Source organism: Halichoeres trimaculatus, unplaced genomic scaffold, assembly GCF_033239565.1.
Source record: "Halichoeres trimaculatus isolate MK-OKI-2021-1 unplaced genomic scaffold, fHalTri1.1 fHalTri1_scaffold_8, whole genome shotgun sequence".
Classification (NCBI taxonomy): domain Eukaryota; kingdom Metazoa; phylum Chordata; class Actinopteri; order Labriformes; family Labridae; genus Halichoeres; species Halichoeres trimaculatus.
This window is the reverse complement of record NW_027437186.1, coordinates 5,082,194-5,101,967: the sequence shown is the minus strand read 5'-3', so window position 1 is coordinate 5,101,967 and position 19,774 is coordinate 5,082,194. Positions and strand designations below refer to the sequence as shown.

The window sequence follows — 19,774 nt, the reverse complement described above, 5'->3', positions numbered from 1 at the left end:
GGTATAAACATACCATCAGGTGCTGTACACTCCTCGCACAAACAGCGCTCCGCTTTAGGTCACAATCAATCATCTGCAAACACAGCGGCACTCCTGACAAGCAGAACACAAGCTGCACCGCCGAGACGGATCAACACGTGGAGCTCTTTATTTCACCTGACATCTTCTATTTCAGTCGTTTTTATGAGCTCAGGCTTTTTCAACTTGAGAGTCAAGAAGAAAAACACGAAATCTGCACACAGAGGAATAATCTTAACATTTACCAATGAGTCAACATGTCTGTCCTTGGCCTCCAATGAACACGTGGATTCTGATTTTTAACCTCCATACCCCGCTTTAAATATTCTCATTTTTAGGTATAGAATAAAAACTGCACCTCTCATCAAAGGCTGGGTGAGTGGAAATAAACATAAACACTCAGACGAAACACAGACACACAGAGTCAAACAGGTTTTCTCTCAAACACACAGTTCCTGCTTCATTGTGTTTGTTTGGCGAGGAAAGCTCCGTGCTTTAACAAAACTAAATAATAAAAGGCGCTAAGCAGTGGGAGGATAAACGCCAGAAACACACACATGCGTACACACACACACACAGCTGTGTCAGTGTTGTCAAACAAAGCCTGCCTCCCGTCTCTTCAGGACGTGCTGAGGTAAAGGCCTCTTCATGGCTTGGTCAGCCCCCTCGCTGACCCCTCTCATGGCTCCTCAGTTCCTGGAGGAAGTGATTCTGTCAGCGTGTAAAGACGGGAGAGGAGAGGCTGGAGGAGCATCCCTGCGCCCGCCCGCAGCAGCGGAGAGAAAAGGCTGCTTGTATACAGCGAGGAATGGAGGAGCTTCACAAGTGCTTTGTGTACCAGCCGCATACAGCTGCATCAATGGGCCTGTCAAGTGAGTTATCCCTCATTCAGCGCTCCTTTCTGTAAAAACACAGCCTAACCGACACGGTCCTGCTCACACTCACACACCAGCCTGCTGGAAAATCAACGTTTAGGTTCAAATGTTTCATTTTTCATTGTTTCTTGGAAATCCTTCAAATCAGTTAAACATGTTGGTGAGATTAGACGTCCTCCTGCTGTTCCACCCGCATTGTTCCTGGTTTCTTGGTCCGCTGGGAGCTCACACTCACTGTTCCTCGGAGCGTCGCGGCTGAAGACAACCTCTAATCAATGAAACGTGCAGGCCGGACACACAGCCGAGGCTCCCCGGCAGCCAATTACTGTGTTTGGGGAAAATAAATGAAATGACTAACAAAATAGGTCAAATTAAGTGTTTCCCAGACACACTCAAAGAACCTCCCTAATTGCTGGTCCCTGAAGGCGCAAAAATACAAAAACAACAAAACATTATATTGTATCGGCCGACGATGACGAGGGAGAAGACGGAGAGCTGAGGGTGGAGGACAGACTGAGGGGAAGAAAAGGACACAGCATGCTCGGTGTAATTACATGTTTTGCCTCCATCAGCGATGTGTGCGCCCGTCTGTCAATCAACATCAGGCCGCGCCGAGCTGGAGCAGATGGCAGAGGAAGGAATCGAGCTGGTCATTGACTTTGCTTCTCTTAAAGGAAGGAAGAGGGAGACAACAGATCCAAACAACACTCCTCCTCTGAATCAAAGGCTGCATTGTACGTTGGCACACTATTGAGCCGTGCCAGGACGACCTCTGCTAGAAAGACCTCGTCAGATATGGAGGATATGAGCCGGCTGAAATATAAATCGATACAAAGGCCTTCTCTTCTGTTACAGGCACTCACTCTTCGCTCTTTTAGACTGCGTCCTAAATTCACACGTCCTCACTCTACTTCTGCCGTGAGAAAAGAGGAGAAAACGCCACATTTGCTCTCTGAATCGCCTAACACACCATTTCCTGTCCGAGCGCAGCCGCTGTTGTGGCTTAATCTGCTGTTAAATAGAATTAGAGTGTGACTTCCTCTGCGACTCTTAGTTCAGCATGGTGCGGAGAGGAATGAAGAAGGAGAGCAGTCTTTGAAGCAAATGAATCAGGTTAGAGACTTTGAGCCGTAATGACATTTCCTCCACTCTCTGCTTGGAGGGAGGAGATGGAGGGGGGGCGGTTTGGGGAGCTGGAAATTGCACCTCAGCGCTAAACGAAGCCTGAGCTTTAATTAACAGCAGCAACACAATAGGTGATGGACATTACCCACAGTTCACAGCTCTCATGTTTCCAGCCCTGCTCAGTGAAGGAAGTGTCTGGGAAATTTGGGCAGGTGTCGAGGGAAAACAGAGCGACACGCGAGCAGCCCTCCATTGTGGTTAAATCAGCGGCACAGTCATTGTGGTTTTTCAAAGGGCACAGGCTGATCCTCCTCCACACCTCACCAACACACACCTCTGACTGCGGCTTAGAGGCAAAATCCACCTCAGGACGCGTGACACTGTAACACATGGGCCTGGGCTGATGGGGCCTGGGGATCTGGACTCTGGTGGAAACACTCGGGCTCTAATCGTCTTCTTGCTTTTGCAACAGAAAAGAAAAAAACATGATGGGAAAAATTAATGCTGAAAAAATCTGTCACAATGAGACATGAAATACATTTCTCCAACAACATAAATATTGTAGATGTCTCATGTATGTAAACAAACATTCACTCCACTTCCTGTTTGGATGAGAAATCATTCGTTTCTGTGAGATCTTGTTTTAAATTGGACATCCCAGAATAAGAAAAAGAGTTGTGGTCAGTTATTTTCCACAACCTCAGGATAACACAGCTTGCATTCCTGTCATTATGAATTCATTTATCTCAAAACCTTGAGATTACAAAGATTGTTCCTCCTAAACCATTTCTCTGGATAATTTTCTAGAAAAGTGGTTCCCAAAGTGCAAGGTCACGAAACACTGATAGCTATTACTGTAAAAACATAAACAGAAACAGAGGTTGAACTCTAGGCAAACAGGAAATTTTGGAATTTTCCACATTTCTCTGTTGAGGACCAGGATAAACCAGGATAATGACGGTGTCGGTGGACACACATTCAGGAAACAGACGCTAACATCAGTATCTCCGTTTTTCTGTTTGTTTTCCTCTGTTTTCAGATTGGAGGTCACAGGTTGAAAACTTTAGGAGTCCCTGGTCGAGCTAACAAGCTAACAGTGTTTTAAGAGGGGTTGAAAAATTCTGGGTGTTTAAGGGGATTTATATTAACTACATTTACCTGGTTATATAAATGGATCAACATTAAACATGCTGGTTTGTTGTTAGCAGACATGCATATTAACATGAATAATGCAATATGGCATCAAAAATGTTTTGTTTTTTTTTCCCCCAGATTTTTCCCTAACTTCAGTCCAGCTGTCAGGAATAAAGACATAAATATTTATTGTAGCTAGCCCCTCAAAAAATATAACCGTCTATGGTACCTTGTTGCCTCTAGGCAATGTAACCATTTTGGCCTTTTACACTCACACAACACATCCCAGTTGTCATGAAATACTTTGAAAAAGAGAAAAGACCTTAAGGAACCAATAACAGTGTTGCCATGTGACCCTCTGGAGGTCAGGCAGAAAGGCAGAATCCCTTTTTTTTTTTAGCAAGGACCAACTCGGCCAATTCGCTCCTCAAAACTGACCAGTAACTTTTTTATAGGGCCTCTCTTAGTCTAGAAAAAAATTATGTTTATATTAAAAGAGAAGTGAAGCATAACATTTAAGTTTACTGTCTTTGGGTTTACATACTGTTAAAAACCAAATCGGTCATTGATTTTGTTTTGTACCTCTCCAGTTTTCACCTGGAGAAATCTGATGTTAGTTTGAGTAAAGTTCAGACTTCCACTGTAGGCTCTGGTCTACTGGAGTAAACTTAGTGAGTCTTCTTTACAGAGCACAGGCTCATATCCTCCACACACTTTTTCCACAATAAAAAGTCTGTCTCCTGAAAGCCTCAGAAGTTAAGTCTTTTGTTAAAAAAGTTCATGTAAAGTTGAATAAAAAATGTTCAGACTCTTTAATCCATTCATTTCAATGGGGCATTCCTGAATGGTTCAGTGTTACCTGCAGGCAATGTTCAGACATGAAAACTTATATAAAAGTTATTTTTTCAGGATTTACATTTTTTATAGCACACATTTTAAACTGTTGAGACCTTCAAGTTTTATCCATGTGTTTTTGAAAAAAAAAAAAAAAAAAATTACTTTTTTTTCTTTACTTACCATTATGGTACAGTTTTGCCTCAAGGCAACAAACCCACCAAAAAAAATATTTTTAACATTTTACTTGAGATTATGATTATTTGATCTATTTTAAGACAAAAAAAAAGAAATACACTCAAAACCTTTTTTTTCCAACTGGCATCACTATGTGTACCTAAATATTTTGTATTTTAAATATTTTATTAACAATATAGCCTCACATCTTTAATTTTTATTAACAATACACACACACACACACACACACACACACACACACACACACACACACACACACACACACACACACACATATATATATATATATATATATATATATATATATATATATATATATATATATATATATATATATATATATATATATATTGCTTTTCACTGTTTCCCACACACAAAGCAAAACTTTTTTAACACTCTCCCACCCAATCAACTCAATCCTCCAAATGTGTAAACAGGACACAGCACAGTCTTCAATCATTGACCAGATGAGTTATCAACATGGCAAAACTTGCACACAGTGGACATAAGTAGATACATATCTTCCACATCCACATCTTCCAGAATACCTCACATATTCTCAGTCCCACATAATCAAGAAACAGAGTTCAGATATGATGAAATTTTCCAGTTTTCTCTTCGGACCAACAAGTCAAGTACTTCATGGGTAGCAGGTTGGATATAACCTGGTGTCAGTCTGAGAGAGTTGGTGGCTTTTCTGGAAACCATTAAAGTAATAAACTCTTTCCTGCAGCATAGGTCAACACTTTAAAAAGTTCCTGATTTTAGTTTGTTCTTGCTTTGTAGGTGTGGAGTCCCTAACAGAAGGCACACATGGTCCATTTTCAAATTCTGTCAAAAACCACGCTCAACTTTTAAAAATGACCACACAGGATGTATAAAGCTACTGATCTCTTTGTTACACTTGAGACACACACATGGTTGACTTCTGAGGGTCCATTCTTCTTCTTAGCTGAGGCAATGTCTGAAGACAACATAGCAGCTGAAACTGTAATTCTTTTGCTCGGTTACATATAATAGATATATAAATAACATGGTGTCAGCAATTTTAACCCCAAAATCTTGAGCCCATGTTTACAGAGAAGCATCATTTGCTCTACTGGACTTATGAAAGGCCTTGGAGCAACTTCCTGTTACAAACCTATTGCTGTGCTTTGAATTGTAAACATTATTATGTGCATTTCTTAGTTTGATATAAAGTTAAATCATACCATCAAATATATTTACCACATCGTCATCAAAACTTACCCCGACTGGACTTCTAGACTCCAAATCCAGACATGTCTCGATGGAAATGCTGTCGACTGGTGGAGTAGAGGTTGATATCAAATGTGCTTGGAATTGTTTGCACATGCAAAGTTAAATTTGCATTCAGTCATGTTGTTTCAACCAAGATCATTTTTGAGAACTTCATTCAAGTTGATAAGAAAAAAAAGAAATGCCCAAAATTTCTGATTTTTTAGAAGGTGAAGGCAACAAAACCCTGACGTTTCTAATACTCCTGAGCTTAAATTCCCGGGGAAACTTTCCTGGAGTTTACTGGAAAGTTTCAAGTCAGATCCCAACGTGTCATGCAGCTGATCAGGTCAGTTCAGCTTGTTTGTTGTGCCTGTTAGAGTCTGAATATGTGAGTCTATGATCAGACTTCTCATCACAGGAAACCAGCCTCAGGATTTTGAGATAACTGAGTCCATATCCCAGGAAAGCAGTCAGGAAAAACATGTATGCGTGTATCCTCTTTGGGCTTTGTACACTGGAATTCATGTTTGTGATATTTTGATCCAGAGACGACCTGTTCTCAGTCCCTCTATGTAAACTCTCAGACCTGTTCCAGTTTACCATCTACACTAATTTCATCTACTGCCTGGGAGCATTGTACCAAACACAGGCATTTTTCTCACTGTAGAGAGTTTGCTCAACTATGGAAGCCCTGAGGGTCAAGTGGCCACAAAGGGGTCTGGTGATTCAGGGTCATTTTGAAAGCCTGATCTGAGTATTTTGTTCTCATTTTTTAATTTACAGGGTATTACAAACGTATGGAAAAGACTCATTTATTCATTTTTTCACATTTTTTTTCACGAATTAAAAACAGATATCCATGGTACGAAGGTGATAGCATTGATTTATTTATCTGAACTCAGTCGTACAGAGTTCTGCACATCTTTAAAGATTCAGGAGTTATTTTTCTCTCATGGAACATTTTTGTCATGTTGCGTTACATTTTTCTCAAAGTCCATTTCATTGGATCTTTTCATTTAACCAGGAAGAGACTCAGTGAGATTAAAAATCTCTTTTACAAAGTGTCCTGGCCGAGACATGCAGCAGCACAGTTAAACACCTAAAACAACTCGTAAACATAAAAACTACCTCCAGGATTCAAACATCTACAGACATCGCTTTCTGGTCGTTTAGCTGGAGGGAGCAGCAAGCTTGAGGATTTTTTGCCCAAGTTCAGTCCTGACCCTCAGAACACACAATTAAATGAGATCCTGCAAATGAAGATCATGAGTTTCTGTGTTTTTCTGATCAGTGTAGGTGAAGAAATAAGAGGAAAGCAGACCTAAGAAACAATGTTTCATTACAGGAGAGCAGAGCAAACAGTGAAGAGTGACTGATTTAAAACTCATCATGAACCTCTCAGCTCCATGATACACAGGATCCAGAGCGAGCTGTGAGCAGAGGCGTGCATGAGTAAAACAAAGCTGCAAAAAGGTGCAAAAGTTACCTGGAAATTTCCATGGGAATTTTAGTTGTGAATATCGGATACTTTCAGGTTTTTTTGTTTTCGTCAATTTAAATGACTTTTCCTAAAGATTCAATTCCCCCTAATTCTCTTATTTTTCACCATTCCTGGTTTTTGTTGTTCTGTGAAAGAAACCTTTAAATTTCTACAGTTCTAAAACTGATCAGTATCATTTATAGATATCGTACATGTTGCATATTTGCATGCATTTTTGCTTATGACAAATATTAATGTCTTTATTCAAAAATTTCAGAAATTCATATATAATGTCTTTTTTTTAAAATATTGCATCAAACATGTTTGAATTCCCCCAAAATTCCCACAGAAAGTTTCCAATTTGGAAAATTCCTGGAATTTTGCAACCCTATGCAGCAGCAAGTTTCTTTTTTTTGGCTTTGACAGAAAGGCAGAATCTGATTCTAAAACAGAAACACAACCTTAGCTTCACCCTTTTAACGAGACGCTAAATGCGAGGAGTATGAGTTACAGCGTCATCGATTAAACCATGAAGGCATCTGTACGTGTTTGATCTGCATCCTGTCAAAGCTGCTGATTGATGGCAGGTTTATTTCCTGGGGAACAGCGTGACTTTTTGTCTTATCTTCATTCAAAATATGTTTCAAGTCTTAAAAATGTTTTTTGTATTGTATTTACAGCAGTCTGTAGCTGTGTGGGTACAAAGCATTATGGTGTCATCAGCATAAAAGTGGAAACTTGCAATAAAAACATCTTAATTTCAACTCTTGATGTAAACGATGAATAAAAAGGGGACCTAGTCCCGAACCTTGAGGCACACCTTGGGGCAGTTAAAGTGTACTTGAGAAAGCTCTAGCATCCTGCACACATTGTGATCTTTCTTGGACGTAGTTTGCAAACCAGCCGACTGACTGATCAGACTATCCCGTTAAATTCAGTTTCTTTTAGCAGATGTGGTGAACCATGTCAAAGGCCTTTGACAGGTCAGTAAAAATGGCTGCACAGCACAGCTTATTATCTCAAATGTCCCAAAAATCAGTGGTTCCCAAACTTTTTTTTACAGTGATGTACCCCCTGTGAAATATTTTTATTTTATTTTTTTCTGCCAGGTTCGCCTTAACAGCACAAATCAGTTTTGGTTGGAAAAAAAGATGCCAAACACAGTGCTGTACTGTTAGTGTCTATTGGATAAAATATTCAGTTTGTTAACTTAAACGTATATTCGATTTGAACATTGATTGAATTGATGGTGTCAAAAGACTTGTGCTTGGTTATTATTTTCTGGACATACATTTTTGACTCTTACGTACCTCTTAGAGTGCCCTTGCATACCTCCAAGAGTATACGTACCCCCATTTGAGAACCACTGCCTTAAATCATCCAGACCTTTAAAAGATGCTGAATTTGTGCTGCCCCTTCCTGAAAGCAGACTGAGATGCTGCTAAAATGTTGTACTTATTATAAATGATATTAGGTCTTTGAGTAAATGAATGAATCATTTCTGGATTTCAGGAGAAGTAATTTTGAACTGGACCAAAAACAGAGACAAAACAGCTGTTGAGAATGTGAGTTCATAGAGTTTTATCTTTTTGCCTTTATTGGTGAAATGAGAGGCTCCTCACACATGAGGTCTCTGGATTAGATACTGTGTGAGATTACTGTAAAGGTCTTTATGAGCATGTTCATTAAATTATCCCTGTGTTTTAAAGTGAGGAGGAGACCATAGTGGGAAGATTTTTTCTGCAGATCCTGAAATCCAGAGATCTAATGATGAATGTATGAAGACCTGATTCTCATCGTCTCACACCGCCCACACTAACACAGCCTGTTTTCTCACTGAGGCAGATATTTGTCAGGTTTGACTGCATTTCTCAGTAAAACAGATTTTGTCAAAGTGACGTGTGCAGACACAGCCAGGGGCAGAGCTGGGCGTATGAGCTGTTGTCCTGAGAAGGTGAGGGTGTGTGAGTGGGAGCGGTGGAAACAAAGTGTGCCGCGGCGGCCTGTAATTGCTCACTGGGGGGCTACAAGGTTAACACTGGTTCAGACAGAACAATTCAGAGACACACTTTTCTTTGGCAGGAGCTCAAGGCCGCAGAGCGCGCGGCACTGTTCCTCACAGCGCAAACAATAAATGGGGCTTCACCTTCAGAGTTTCAAAAAGCTGAATGAACCCTGAAAAGGCGGTGTGAGACGCATGTCTTTCATTTCACTGAAATTAAAGGGCTTCAAAATAATTCAGATACATTCATACTTGATAACCTCCAGCAAGGTTCACAAACAGGGTATCTGATTCTTCCTCCTCACATATGATCCATACCACAGGCTCCTCACAACACAGCCAAATGATAGTCGTCAATGCATTGTGGGATATTGATTTTGCATCATCTGATCTTCTGTTGCCCACATTCAGTCTGAACAGGAGGAATTTCAGCGCGGTGCAGATTTCACGGAGCAGGAGAGAGGACAGGATTGTGACCTGCACAAAAGAACAAACGCTCGCTGAAACAAACAGCCACTGACGTCCCTCCAAACGCAGCCAGACAATTAAAACCCTGCTTGTCACTAAGGCCACAGTGAAACAGCAGGAGGGAGATAACTATCAGTCACACAAACACACAGATTCAGCAGCTGGCAGCAAAGGACATGATGTTTAACAGAGAGTGAAACGCGGTCATAACTCATGTTTGTAGATTTGTTTTCTGTTGTCAGAAAGACGTCAGAGCAGAAACACTGGACAAACCAGAGACAGAACTTCTGAGGTAGACTCATAAATGTCTGATCCTCCTCAGAGCAGCTACATCACGTCTCTCTAACAGTCCAGAGATGGTTTAAAGTGACGGAGGAAAGACTTACTGGTGCTGTGTGGGGACTCCAGCGCGTCCCTCCGTCTCAGCAGGATCCTCTGCAGCTCCTCGTGCTCCGCATGTGGAGGAGGAGGGGTCGCTGCCTTCGCTCGGGGGGAGGGTCTGTTAAAAGTTTCCTGACGAGTTTGAAACACAAACACACAGACAGAGGGAGGGAGACAGACAGAAAGACAGACAGACAGACAAACAGAGCACCAGGGAAACAGAGGGACAAGAAAAAAGAGGGGGAAGCAGATAGACAGGATGGAGGAGAGACAGGAAGGATGACAGAAAGACAGGCAGGCAAAATGAGTGAGAGACAGGCAAATAGGTCAGTGGACACAGGCAGGTAGACAGAAACAGACAGACGGAAAGACAGATGGAAAGACAGGCAGAAAGACAGGCAGACAGGTTGCAGACATTAAAGATGGACAGACAAGCAGGCAATCAGACACACAGACAGACAGTCAGGAAGTCAAACAGATGGACAGACAGATGGACAAACAGGTTGCAGGCAGAAAAGACGGACAGACAGGCACAAAGACAGACAGATATACCCAAATAAAGACAGACAGAATGACAGACAGACAGGCATGCAGACATAAAAGACAGACAGGCAGCCCAGCAGGAAGATGAACAGACACAAAGACAGACAGACGGACGGGCCAGCAGGAAGATGGACAGATAGACAGAAAGTCAGACAGACAGATGGGCCAGCAGGAACATGGACAGACAGGTACAAAGAAAGAGGGAAACAGACAGACAGACAGACAGACAGACAGACGGGCCAGCAAGAAGATGGACAGACAGACAGACAGACAGACAGACAGGCAGACAGGCAGACATACAGACAGACGGGCCAGCAAGAAGATGGACAGACAGACAGACAGACAGACAGACAGGCCAGAAAGACAGACGGGCCAGCAGGAAGATGGACAGACAGATACAAAGAAAGAGAGAGACAGACAGATGGATGGACAGACAAGCAGGCAATCAGACACACAGACAGACAGTCAGGAAGTCAAACAGATGGACAGACAGATGGACAAACAGGTTGCAGGCAGAAAAGACGGACAGACAGGCACAAAGACAGACAGATATACCCAAATAAAGACAGACAGAATGACAGACAGACAGGCATGCAGACATAAAAGACAGACAGGCAGCCCAGCAGGAAGATGAACAGACACAAAGACAGACAGATGGACAGACAGACGGACGGGCCAGCAGGAAGATGGACAGATAGACAGAAAGTCAGACAGACAGATGGGCCAGCAGGAAGATGGACAGACAGGCAGACAGACAGACAGACAGACAGGCCAGACAGACATACGGGCCAGCAGGAAGATGGACAGACAGATACAAAGAAAGAGAGAGACAGACAGATGGACAGACAGACAGGCAGGCAGACAGACATACATACATACATACATACAGGCAGACGGACAGGCAGTGTTGAGCAGCCACAGAGAGGAGTAGTTAGTGATCAAACAGAGTGTCTTGTCTTCAGTTCTTCTGTCTGGCCTCTAACCAGCTGACCTCTAATGACCTCTAATGACCTCTGCTCTCCTCTCTGAATCATATTTACACGTGTGAAAATGTTACTGTTGATGAAATCTTTTCTTTGATGAAAAGTGAAGTCTGTCTCTTCAGCCCTCACTATCTGTGTTGTGTTTTCATATCCTGGTGTGAACACGTCTCTGTACAGAGCAGAAAACAAAGCCTCTCCTCTGGTAAACACACACTGAAAGTTCAGCTGCTAAAAAGATGGTTTGTAAGGACATTTGATTGTTTTAAAGTCCCATTACCATGATTCCTTTAAGTTCTTGATAGGCAGAATTAGAGGGCAGCCTCTCCATCTGATAAAAGGAAAATAAGAGGAAAGAGATGGCTTTGGTAAATAAAGAGCAGTCTGACACATTATACTTATTTTTCCTCATTCAGCACTTAGAGGCTAAACTGCACCTCTTACCACAGAGACGAGACACTGTAGGCAAGCACGCGGACGTATGCTTTCTACAAGACGCAAATGTGTAAACACACAATCATTTTGAGTCACGTCAATTTTCCCATCCTCATTATTTATAATTACCTCGTAGAGCAGGTCCTAATGCTATCTAATTTGGCTGAGTTGTTGTGGCGGAGGAACACACAGACTAAAAGATGTCTTGGCCATATGTCATGTTTTATCAAAACAAGAAGCTCCCAGATAATCCCACACACTGATGGATTTAAGAGCTCTGAACAATACACGCTGACGTCTGCAGCCAGTGCTTTAGTTTGGTGATTTCAGCAGAGATGACAACACATTTGCTGTCAAAATCACAGCTAAAATCACACACATGAAGTGCTCTGTGCTGCCGTTTCATGCTTTCATGTTCTTACTTTTCTTACAGCCGTGTTTACCTCACTTTTCCTGTCCTAACACAGTTTTAACCCATATATAATGATTAATAACACATGCTTTTTATGCTTCTATTCATTCCCCGAACAAGCTGGGTTGCAGGACTTTCCTACTCACTCTCAGCAGGTGGCGCCATTTGATTCAACTCTTTCGTATACAGAAGTCTTAAAAGTAGGGGAGACCAGGGATTGTTGTCACACTTCATGCATTTCTTTAAATCAGTGTATCAGATTAAAAACGAAAGTGTACCTAATGAAAGACCAACGTCTCAGAGATATATCTTGCCGTCATGTCATTTTCCATATCTTGTGTCAGTGCAGAGTTAAAGGCCATCAAACAGAGAGTGTGAACGTGATATGTTGCCCCATCATAAGTTAAGGGTAAGTTGTTTCACAAAATGGGATAAGATGTCACATTAGATTTTGCAGTTAATGAAAGAAGGATGAAATGGTTTTTGTTTTTCTTTTACTTGGAAGTGAAGATTGAAGTCAGGAAAAGTAAGAGGTTTATCACTGAGCTTGAAAAAGTCATTGAATACAGCCACTGATCGAACTCAAAAAACTAATCCTAACTCTTTCTCCAGGTTGTCAAAAAGGACTTGACATTCCCCTTGTTAAAGACTCAAGCTGTGGTGAGGCTGGTTGTTTCAGTGAGAGAGTAAAGGATGCCGCTTTGAGAAGCCTGTGAATCAGTCCTGTTTTTTCTTTGTCAGCCCAACTTTGTGGACATTGTGGACATCCCACCCTGGGCTAAAAACCTGCTGTGGTGCTTTGAACTGAGCCACTGTGGCTGGGACAGCTGACTCTCTGTTTCAGCTGGGGTGGATGTCTTAGTGATGAGTTGAGGTACAATAGATGACGATAAAGTCCTTAGCAAGACTCCTCATTGATTTATAAGTTAGCATCACCACCTCAGTATCTTCAGCATCACGCCAGGTGCTGCACGGCCATGTTCTGTTTCTCTTTTATAATTTCTTGGCATGTCTTCTCTCTGTCTCCTCTCCTTTAAAAAGTATTTTTCCAGAAGTCAAAATGTCACTACGTCAACTGCTAATGGCGGACCCTCTGTATTTGTGTAAATCCCATTTCAAACTTGTTCTCCTGGTTGTCTTCTAGTTGTCACGTGTAACCCCAAAATGAATAAGATAAGTTGCCCCAAACTACCTAACTAAGCTACCTTACTAACTAAAGTAGCTCTAGCTTAAAGTTTACTAACAACAGAACAATGACTGGGCTTCAACAGGATGCTCTAGTTCTCATCATGTCTCTTCATCCTGGCAGACTACCTGAGTTTGTTTCTATCTGGCATGCCGCGGGCGCGGACTGATACACTAAGCGGCGAGCGTCTTGTAGCCAGCTGTGGCTCTGCAGCGGAGGTAGCGCCGTTTTACAACACTAGAGCACAGAACTAGAGCCTTATTTAGCTGTGTTTTTGTGTGAAAGTAACGCGCTGAAAATTCTCGAAATAAAGTGTGAATGCAGACAGATATCAGATTTTTTTGGTGGGAGTCCGTTTATTTGTGTTTTTGGTCAAGTAAAATATGGCCCCGTCTGAGTGCAGAGGAAACCAGCAGAGGAGCAGGGAGGGGGTGTAAGGTGCATGCGCCCTGGGCTTCTGCTGCACAAAATCACTGCTGTAGGGGTAATTTCTGCCCTAAACCTTGTGATAGGACCCAACTTGTTCCATCCTGGAATATCACTTTAAGTGGAGATGTACCTCAGAGGTATCACAGATTTTATCTCTCGAATGAAAAAAAGACATAAAAAAGCAAACAAGAATGATATCCTATTAAATTTCCCCCAAGCATTGCTGAAATATTGTTTTTTAGAGTAAGGAGCTGTAAGTCAGAACTAGAAAGTTAATCCAAAGTCCTAGCAAACTGTTTTGTTTGAATATGATAATAAATTGATTCTTTAAACAGGATGGAGAGCAGACCATCACACAGAAGAGGATGGAATCCACAGAAAGTAGTTTATGGGGATTAGGGAGTGAGACAGAATTCTGAGATCGTTCTCAAAAATCAATGAGCCACTGAAGTCAATTCCTGTTTTAATCTTAATTCAAAGATTAAAAATCTTTCAGCCAATTCTTCCCTGAGTGGCCCTTATCCCTCTCTTTACACTATGGTCAGGCTCTGAAATAAATTTGTGTAGGTTATTTAAGGTTCTGTGTAAGAGAAGCAGTTAATAAAGTAGAGAAAGCAGTTCATGAGTATTGAGGTTACCCGTCTCCTGGCCCTGGTGGGTGACTGGCCGACAGGTCGCAGCTGAACGCCTCTCTTGATCCTCTGCATCATTTCGTCCACGGCCTGCTGCCTGACGTCCACCCCTGTGAGTGACAGACAGTCACACCGAGGCAGTGAGACAAAGACTTCACCAACAAGCCAGAGGCTTTAATTGTCTTTTTGCGCAGACACAGCTCATATTAAGCAGCTTCACTGACTCTAAATGGGAGTCTGCCTGGGAAACAGTGCCAAGAAGCAAAGTGAGTTTAAATGATTTTGAGAGCGTACAGGCACAGTGTGATTCACAGGCGTCATTAGCCCTGCACTTGAAATATAGCTCATTTGGATGTAAAAGCTATAAATGACACAGGCTCCCAGGACCAATCAAAAAAGTTTTTTTTTAATTGGAGGATGTCCAGATTTTTCCTCTTCATTATACCAGAAATCATCACTGAGCTGTGTCACTACGAAGCATGAGAAACAGAAGCAACAGAGCTGAAAATACAACTGCAGTTTAGCAGAAGTCAGCCTTATATTTAGAAAACATGCTCAAAAAAAAAAGAAATATGAAATGATCTTTATCAAGGCTAAATAAATTTTACTATCTTTTCAGACTTCAAAGATTAAAAAGGCACCAGGTGACCAAAGCTTTTCTGTGATAATTTGTCCTCTTTGTGTGAAAACACTGAATGTATTCATCTGTATTGAATCCAAAGGTTTCAGTGGGGATAAGAGCAGACAAAAGACAGAAACCAAAAAATCTAACTCTATTGTAAAGCTGAATTAAATATGGACGTCCAATTTTCTAACATAGGACATTTAATAGCATTGGGAGCCAATGTATTGTGAGTAAAATTTCTTAAAGTGTCACAGGACTACCAGACAACCATTGTTCCCGTGTCAGAGGCACAGATCCTTGGGCAGCATTTTTAGTTAATCCAACACATTCCTCGGCACAGTGCTCAATTCAGGCCTCACACGCTCAAAAATGACCGAACAAATGAGGACACACCGTCGCCTGTTCAGTCAACAAAGGTGGACGCTCCACCTTGCTCCGACGAGTCAAGGCTTCCTGTTTGTTTGAACAAAGTGAAGAATTAACCATTCTGCCCTGACGGCCCATGATGGAGGGCTGAGTTTTAATTTCTAATGCCCCACCAGCATCAGCACTTCTCCTCTCACACAAAAGCAGCTTCCATTTGCCAAAAACGAGAAAAAAAAGGATCCAACGCACCAGGCACAGACTGAATTAAGAGGCTGACGGTGAAATGAGAGGAATTACAGCGTTGGTTGAAGGAAACTTAAAAGGAACAAACATGAAACTGCGAAAAAAGGAAGAGAATGTCTGAATTAAGAGAGCATGAGTTACAGAATGTGGACAGAAATAAAGCTCTACTCATACCTAGAAACGATAAATATAATATATTCACTAAATGAAGTGGAATAGTTGCATACCAAAGCGAGTAATCTCAATTTAAACTGTAACAAGCAGTAAAATCCTCTTTTAAAATCTCCTCGTCTTTTCATTAAGGATAGCCTGACGTGACTCTGCTGCTATTTTAACAATCTGAAATATAAACAGTGCAGAAAGTATTGAAATGTATGATTCTTAGCAGTAACAATGCTTTATGTCATTAAATCTTATACTGTTGGAAAGACGGTTTTTCAGATGGTGACACGTGTGAACCGCTGATATAAGATGTGTCCCAATCTAGAGGCTGCAGCGTGCAGAGGCTGAATTTGAAGATTAATTATGTCAAAGTGGTACGTTTGAGGCTGTCCCATTTCAAAGGCTCCTCCAAAATGCAGCCGATGAGGCCGACAAATCCAGCCTCTTTTTTGGGTAACGCAAAGTATGGATTTAGTGAAACCTTAGCCTCAGCAATCCTAGGATTCATTGAGCATGAACACCAAAGATGATGGACTCCAGAAGGGGTCCTGTTTTATCGAGTTGTGAAAGGATTTCTGGCAAAACTATGTGATCGTATTTCTAAAACACTTAAGATTTTGTTTTACTGAGGAAAATGTGCTGTTTGGGCTCTTTTTAAATAATATACTGAGGAAAAAAAATGTATTCTCATGATGGAGAAATTTTTTGTTCATAAATGTAAATTCTCCGGAAAAAAAAAACGTGATGGTTTTTAAAACTATTTTAAAGGGATTTTAATCAATCCATTCTATCAACTCAGAACTAAAAAAAAAAACATTTAAAACTATAACAGCCTAGATTTTATACTTTTTTGCTGGATCTTAGATATCCCCTGGTGCTTGTTCAAGTGTTGAAAACACACATTGTTACTCCACTCTTGCATGTACATTGTGGTTCTATTCTCTATCAATAAAGAAAATAATGATAACAATAATAATAAAAATAAAGTAAAACGTACATCCAGTAAAATTAATAGTAAAATTTTGTTGCTAGGTGCTGCCCAAGTAGCTGTCTGTTGCAGCAGCTCTCTCTTCTTTGTTCGTTTCTTGTAATTTTTTTCATCTCTTTTTCGTCATCTTTGTATTTGGAGTGGATCATTACTTTGTATGGTTCATTGACGGTCACGGACACCAAACTTTTTGTGGCTTCAGCGATATTTTTACCACTTTTTCACCTGTGTTTGTCTGGAGATCCTACATGTAACCATGGCTGCATTGTTTACATGTGAAATTAGCTGTTAGCAGCCTGTAGCATGTCAATGCTAACTAGTGTAGGGCTTGATGATTTCCCTCAAGGTGAGGAGGAGGAGGTGAGGACGATGTGCTGGTTCTCAGGTGTGAGCTGGGAGGTGACGACGTGGACCTGTCCTTCCATCCATCATTGTTGGGAAGGTGGGATCTATCTGCGGTGGGATGGACGAGCTAGCCGTGCTAGCCCAGCGGCAGAGGGGCTGCCGGAGGGCAGAGTGGCATCGTGCTGTTCACAGACGTGGCTGACGGAGCTGACATCGGACATCGTGTCTCTTGGTCCTGGCAGACTACCTGCGTTTGTTTATATCTGGCACGCTGCAGGCGCGGACTGATACACTAAGCGTAGCCAGCTGTGGCTCTGCAGCGGAGGTAGCGCCGTTTTATGACACGATGAGAACTAGAGCCTTATTTAGTGGTGTTTTTGTGTGAAAGTAACGAACTGAAAATTCTCTAAATAAAGCGTGAATGCAGACAGATATCAGATTTTTTTGGTGGGAGTCCATTTATTTGTGTTTTTGGTCAAGTAAAATATGGCCGGTCTGAGTGCAGAGGAAACCGAGGAGCAGGGAGGGAGTGTTTGGTGCGTGCACGCTGGGCTTCTGCTGCACAAAAACACTGCTGTAGCGGTAATTTCTGCCCTAAACCTTGTGATAGGACCCATCCCGGAGTATCACTTTAAAGGGTGTCAGGGTATCCTTGCAGTCATTTTTAAGACCACTTTGAGCTCACTTCCCATTTTTAAGTCCATCAAAGTCTTTACAAGCTGATGGAAATGCTGAGGGTGTCAGCTCATGTCAGGGGTTGTGGCTGCAACTTGATCCACAGAAACTCCCCCTGACAGCTCAGGAGGGGCAGGTTGGAGGATGCAGTTCCCTGACCCGGCGCTGGCGGTCTATTCAGGCTTCACAATCGAGTTGGGAGGAGAAATGATCATATGGTTTAGTCTCCTGCTCGATGACATTTCATTTAAACAAGTCATAGCTATCCAAAGGATGCTCTTGTTTTGGAAATCTTGGTGTTCACTCCAACATCACAGAGAAAACAGGCTTGGTGTGGACTTTTTCTGGAGCAGGCTGGTCAGTGGTCACTCAACTGGTTGTTTGGTTAGGGTTAGGTGGAGTGGTCCCTGCTGGCCTTTAGTTTGCCATTTGAGCCAGCAACCAGAGGAAAGATGAAGAATGCTTGATTTCCCTCGATACAAAGAACAGAAACCTGACTGACTTTGGCAAAAACTTTGAGAAGAGCTGTGAGGGACTAAATGTGTTCATTTTCACCCAGCCCCTCTTCATGGCTCCCCTCTATTTGTAGCTTTATTTGTAGCTACTGATATTTATTTTTGTTTGTTTTGTTTGTTTTGTACCTTTTGTCTCCACAGAGTCCTTGACCACCATGGGGATGTCAGTGTCAGCATCTTTCCTCTTTCGGATCAGTGACAACAAGGAGCTGCAGGAGAACAACCAAGTCGTATCCACAGGTAATCATTAACATTTCTCAGGACCATGTGCCAGCACTGTGCGTCTAATTTAAAACTGTTATGCAGCTCTTATTTGCATGCCAGTTTACTGAAATTAATCTAACCTGAGAGGGCTGGAGGCCAACAGGGTTGGGGCTGGAGGAGGAGGTGGTGGTGGAGGTGGAGGTGGAGGAGCTGGAGCCGGGGGCGGGTTGGTAGCTGCCTGTAGTTTCTTCTGGAGCTCCTCAACTGGCCAATGACACAAACAATGGGATAGCTTGTTTATCTGTGCAGCTTCAGAACACAATAGATGTTGTCTTAAGACGCTTCACAAAGAAGAGGGAGGGGGACTATCATGGTCCGGACTCTAAGAATGGCTAACGCCACAAAAGACTTAAAGAGAATCTCAGGGTCACACTTCAGAGCAGATGGTGATGATTCTTGTTGGTTTGTTGGAGTAAACAGTGAACAGAAGAGCCCACAGAGAGCCCTTTCTTTACCTGTAAAACGCAGATCTTTGACCTCCACTTCAGCCTTGGAGCATTTCTCTCGACACTCCGTCTTCTCCTCTTCCATAAGCTCCAGTTTACGCCGAAGTGCTGCCAGCTCCTTCTGAGCCTCAGAGCTCCTCAGCTTGTCCTCCATCTGCTTCACCTGAGGATGTATAAACATCTTATCTTTAACACTGATGTGACCAAAACAGGCCTGTACTGTGAGGAGTCTGAGCAAGGTCACCGTTAGCTTCAACAGTGATGCGTAAGCATGAGTGAACTGGTAGCTGTTTACATCTGTTTCTTTGTGTGTCGTCCAATAAAAAGACGTTTCCTCCCCCTGTGCAAGAAATGTAAACATGTTCTTCTCACAATGACATATTTCTATGTGGTCTATTCCCTCGTGAAAAAAACAGCAGCTCTGCAGCAGGTTGTTGGCTGCAGCTCCCGCTGCGGTGATTTCTGATGAGCAGTGCTGGGTAGCAGCCAGTCGACATTCAGTCATCTGCTCCCCAACCTCGTTCCTTAACCAGTGTTTTAATTGTGCCTAAAATGAGGGGTATGGCTCACCTCCACCCCAGCACCAGCAGAGATCACTGATCCCACTCAGCTTTAATTGTTTTCCATCAGAGCCGGAGAAGGTGGGAGGGAGCTGGAGGCAGCTCTGCAGCTTTTAATTATGAAACTGAGAGGTCAGAGCCCGAGGTCTCACTGGCATGACTTGTGATTATCGACATGCAGCCCCTCCTCTTGTAATTAGGCAAATAAATAATT

The 19,774-nt window shown here is 42.3% G+C and overlaps 1 protein-coding gene across 1 annotated transcript in view; it reads right to left on the bottom strand.

The window, feature by feature from the left end:
* Positions 1-8,487: 8,487 nt before the first annotated feature.
* shtn1 (shootin 1) overlaps positions 8,488-19,774 on the bottom strand; it is a 50,768-nt gene continuing 39,481 nt past the window's right edge. Inside the window, exons 10-16 of the mRNA XM_074676136.1 lie at positions 19,010-19,163; positions 18,635-18,758; positions 18,417-18,499; positions 14,378-14,481; positions 11,558-11,608; positions 9,760-9,886; positions 8,488-9,382 (exon numbers count right to left, since the gene is read on the bottom strand). Coding sequence (XP_074532237.1) covers positions 9,351-9,382; positions 9,760-9,886; positions 11,558-11,608; positions 14,378-14,481; positions 18,417-18,499; positions 18,635-18,758; positions 19,010-19,163 — 675 coding nt within the window. The 3' untranslated portion in view covers positions 8,488-9,350. The remainder of the gene's footprint in view (positions 9,383-9,759; positions 9,887-11,557; positions 11,609-14,377; positions 14,482-18,416; positions 18,500-18,634; positions 18,759-19,009; positions 19,164-19,774) is intronic.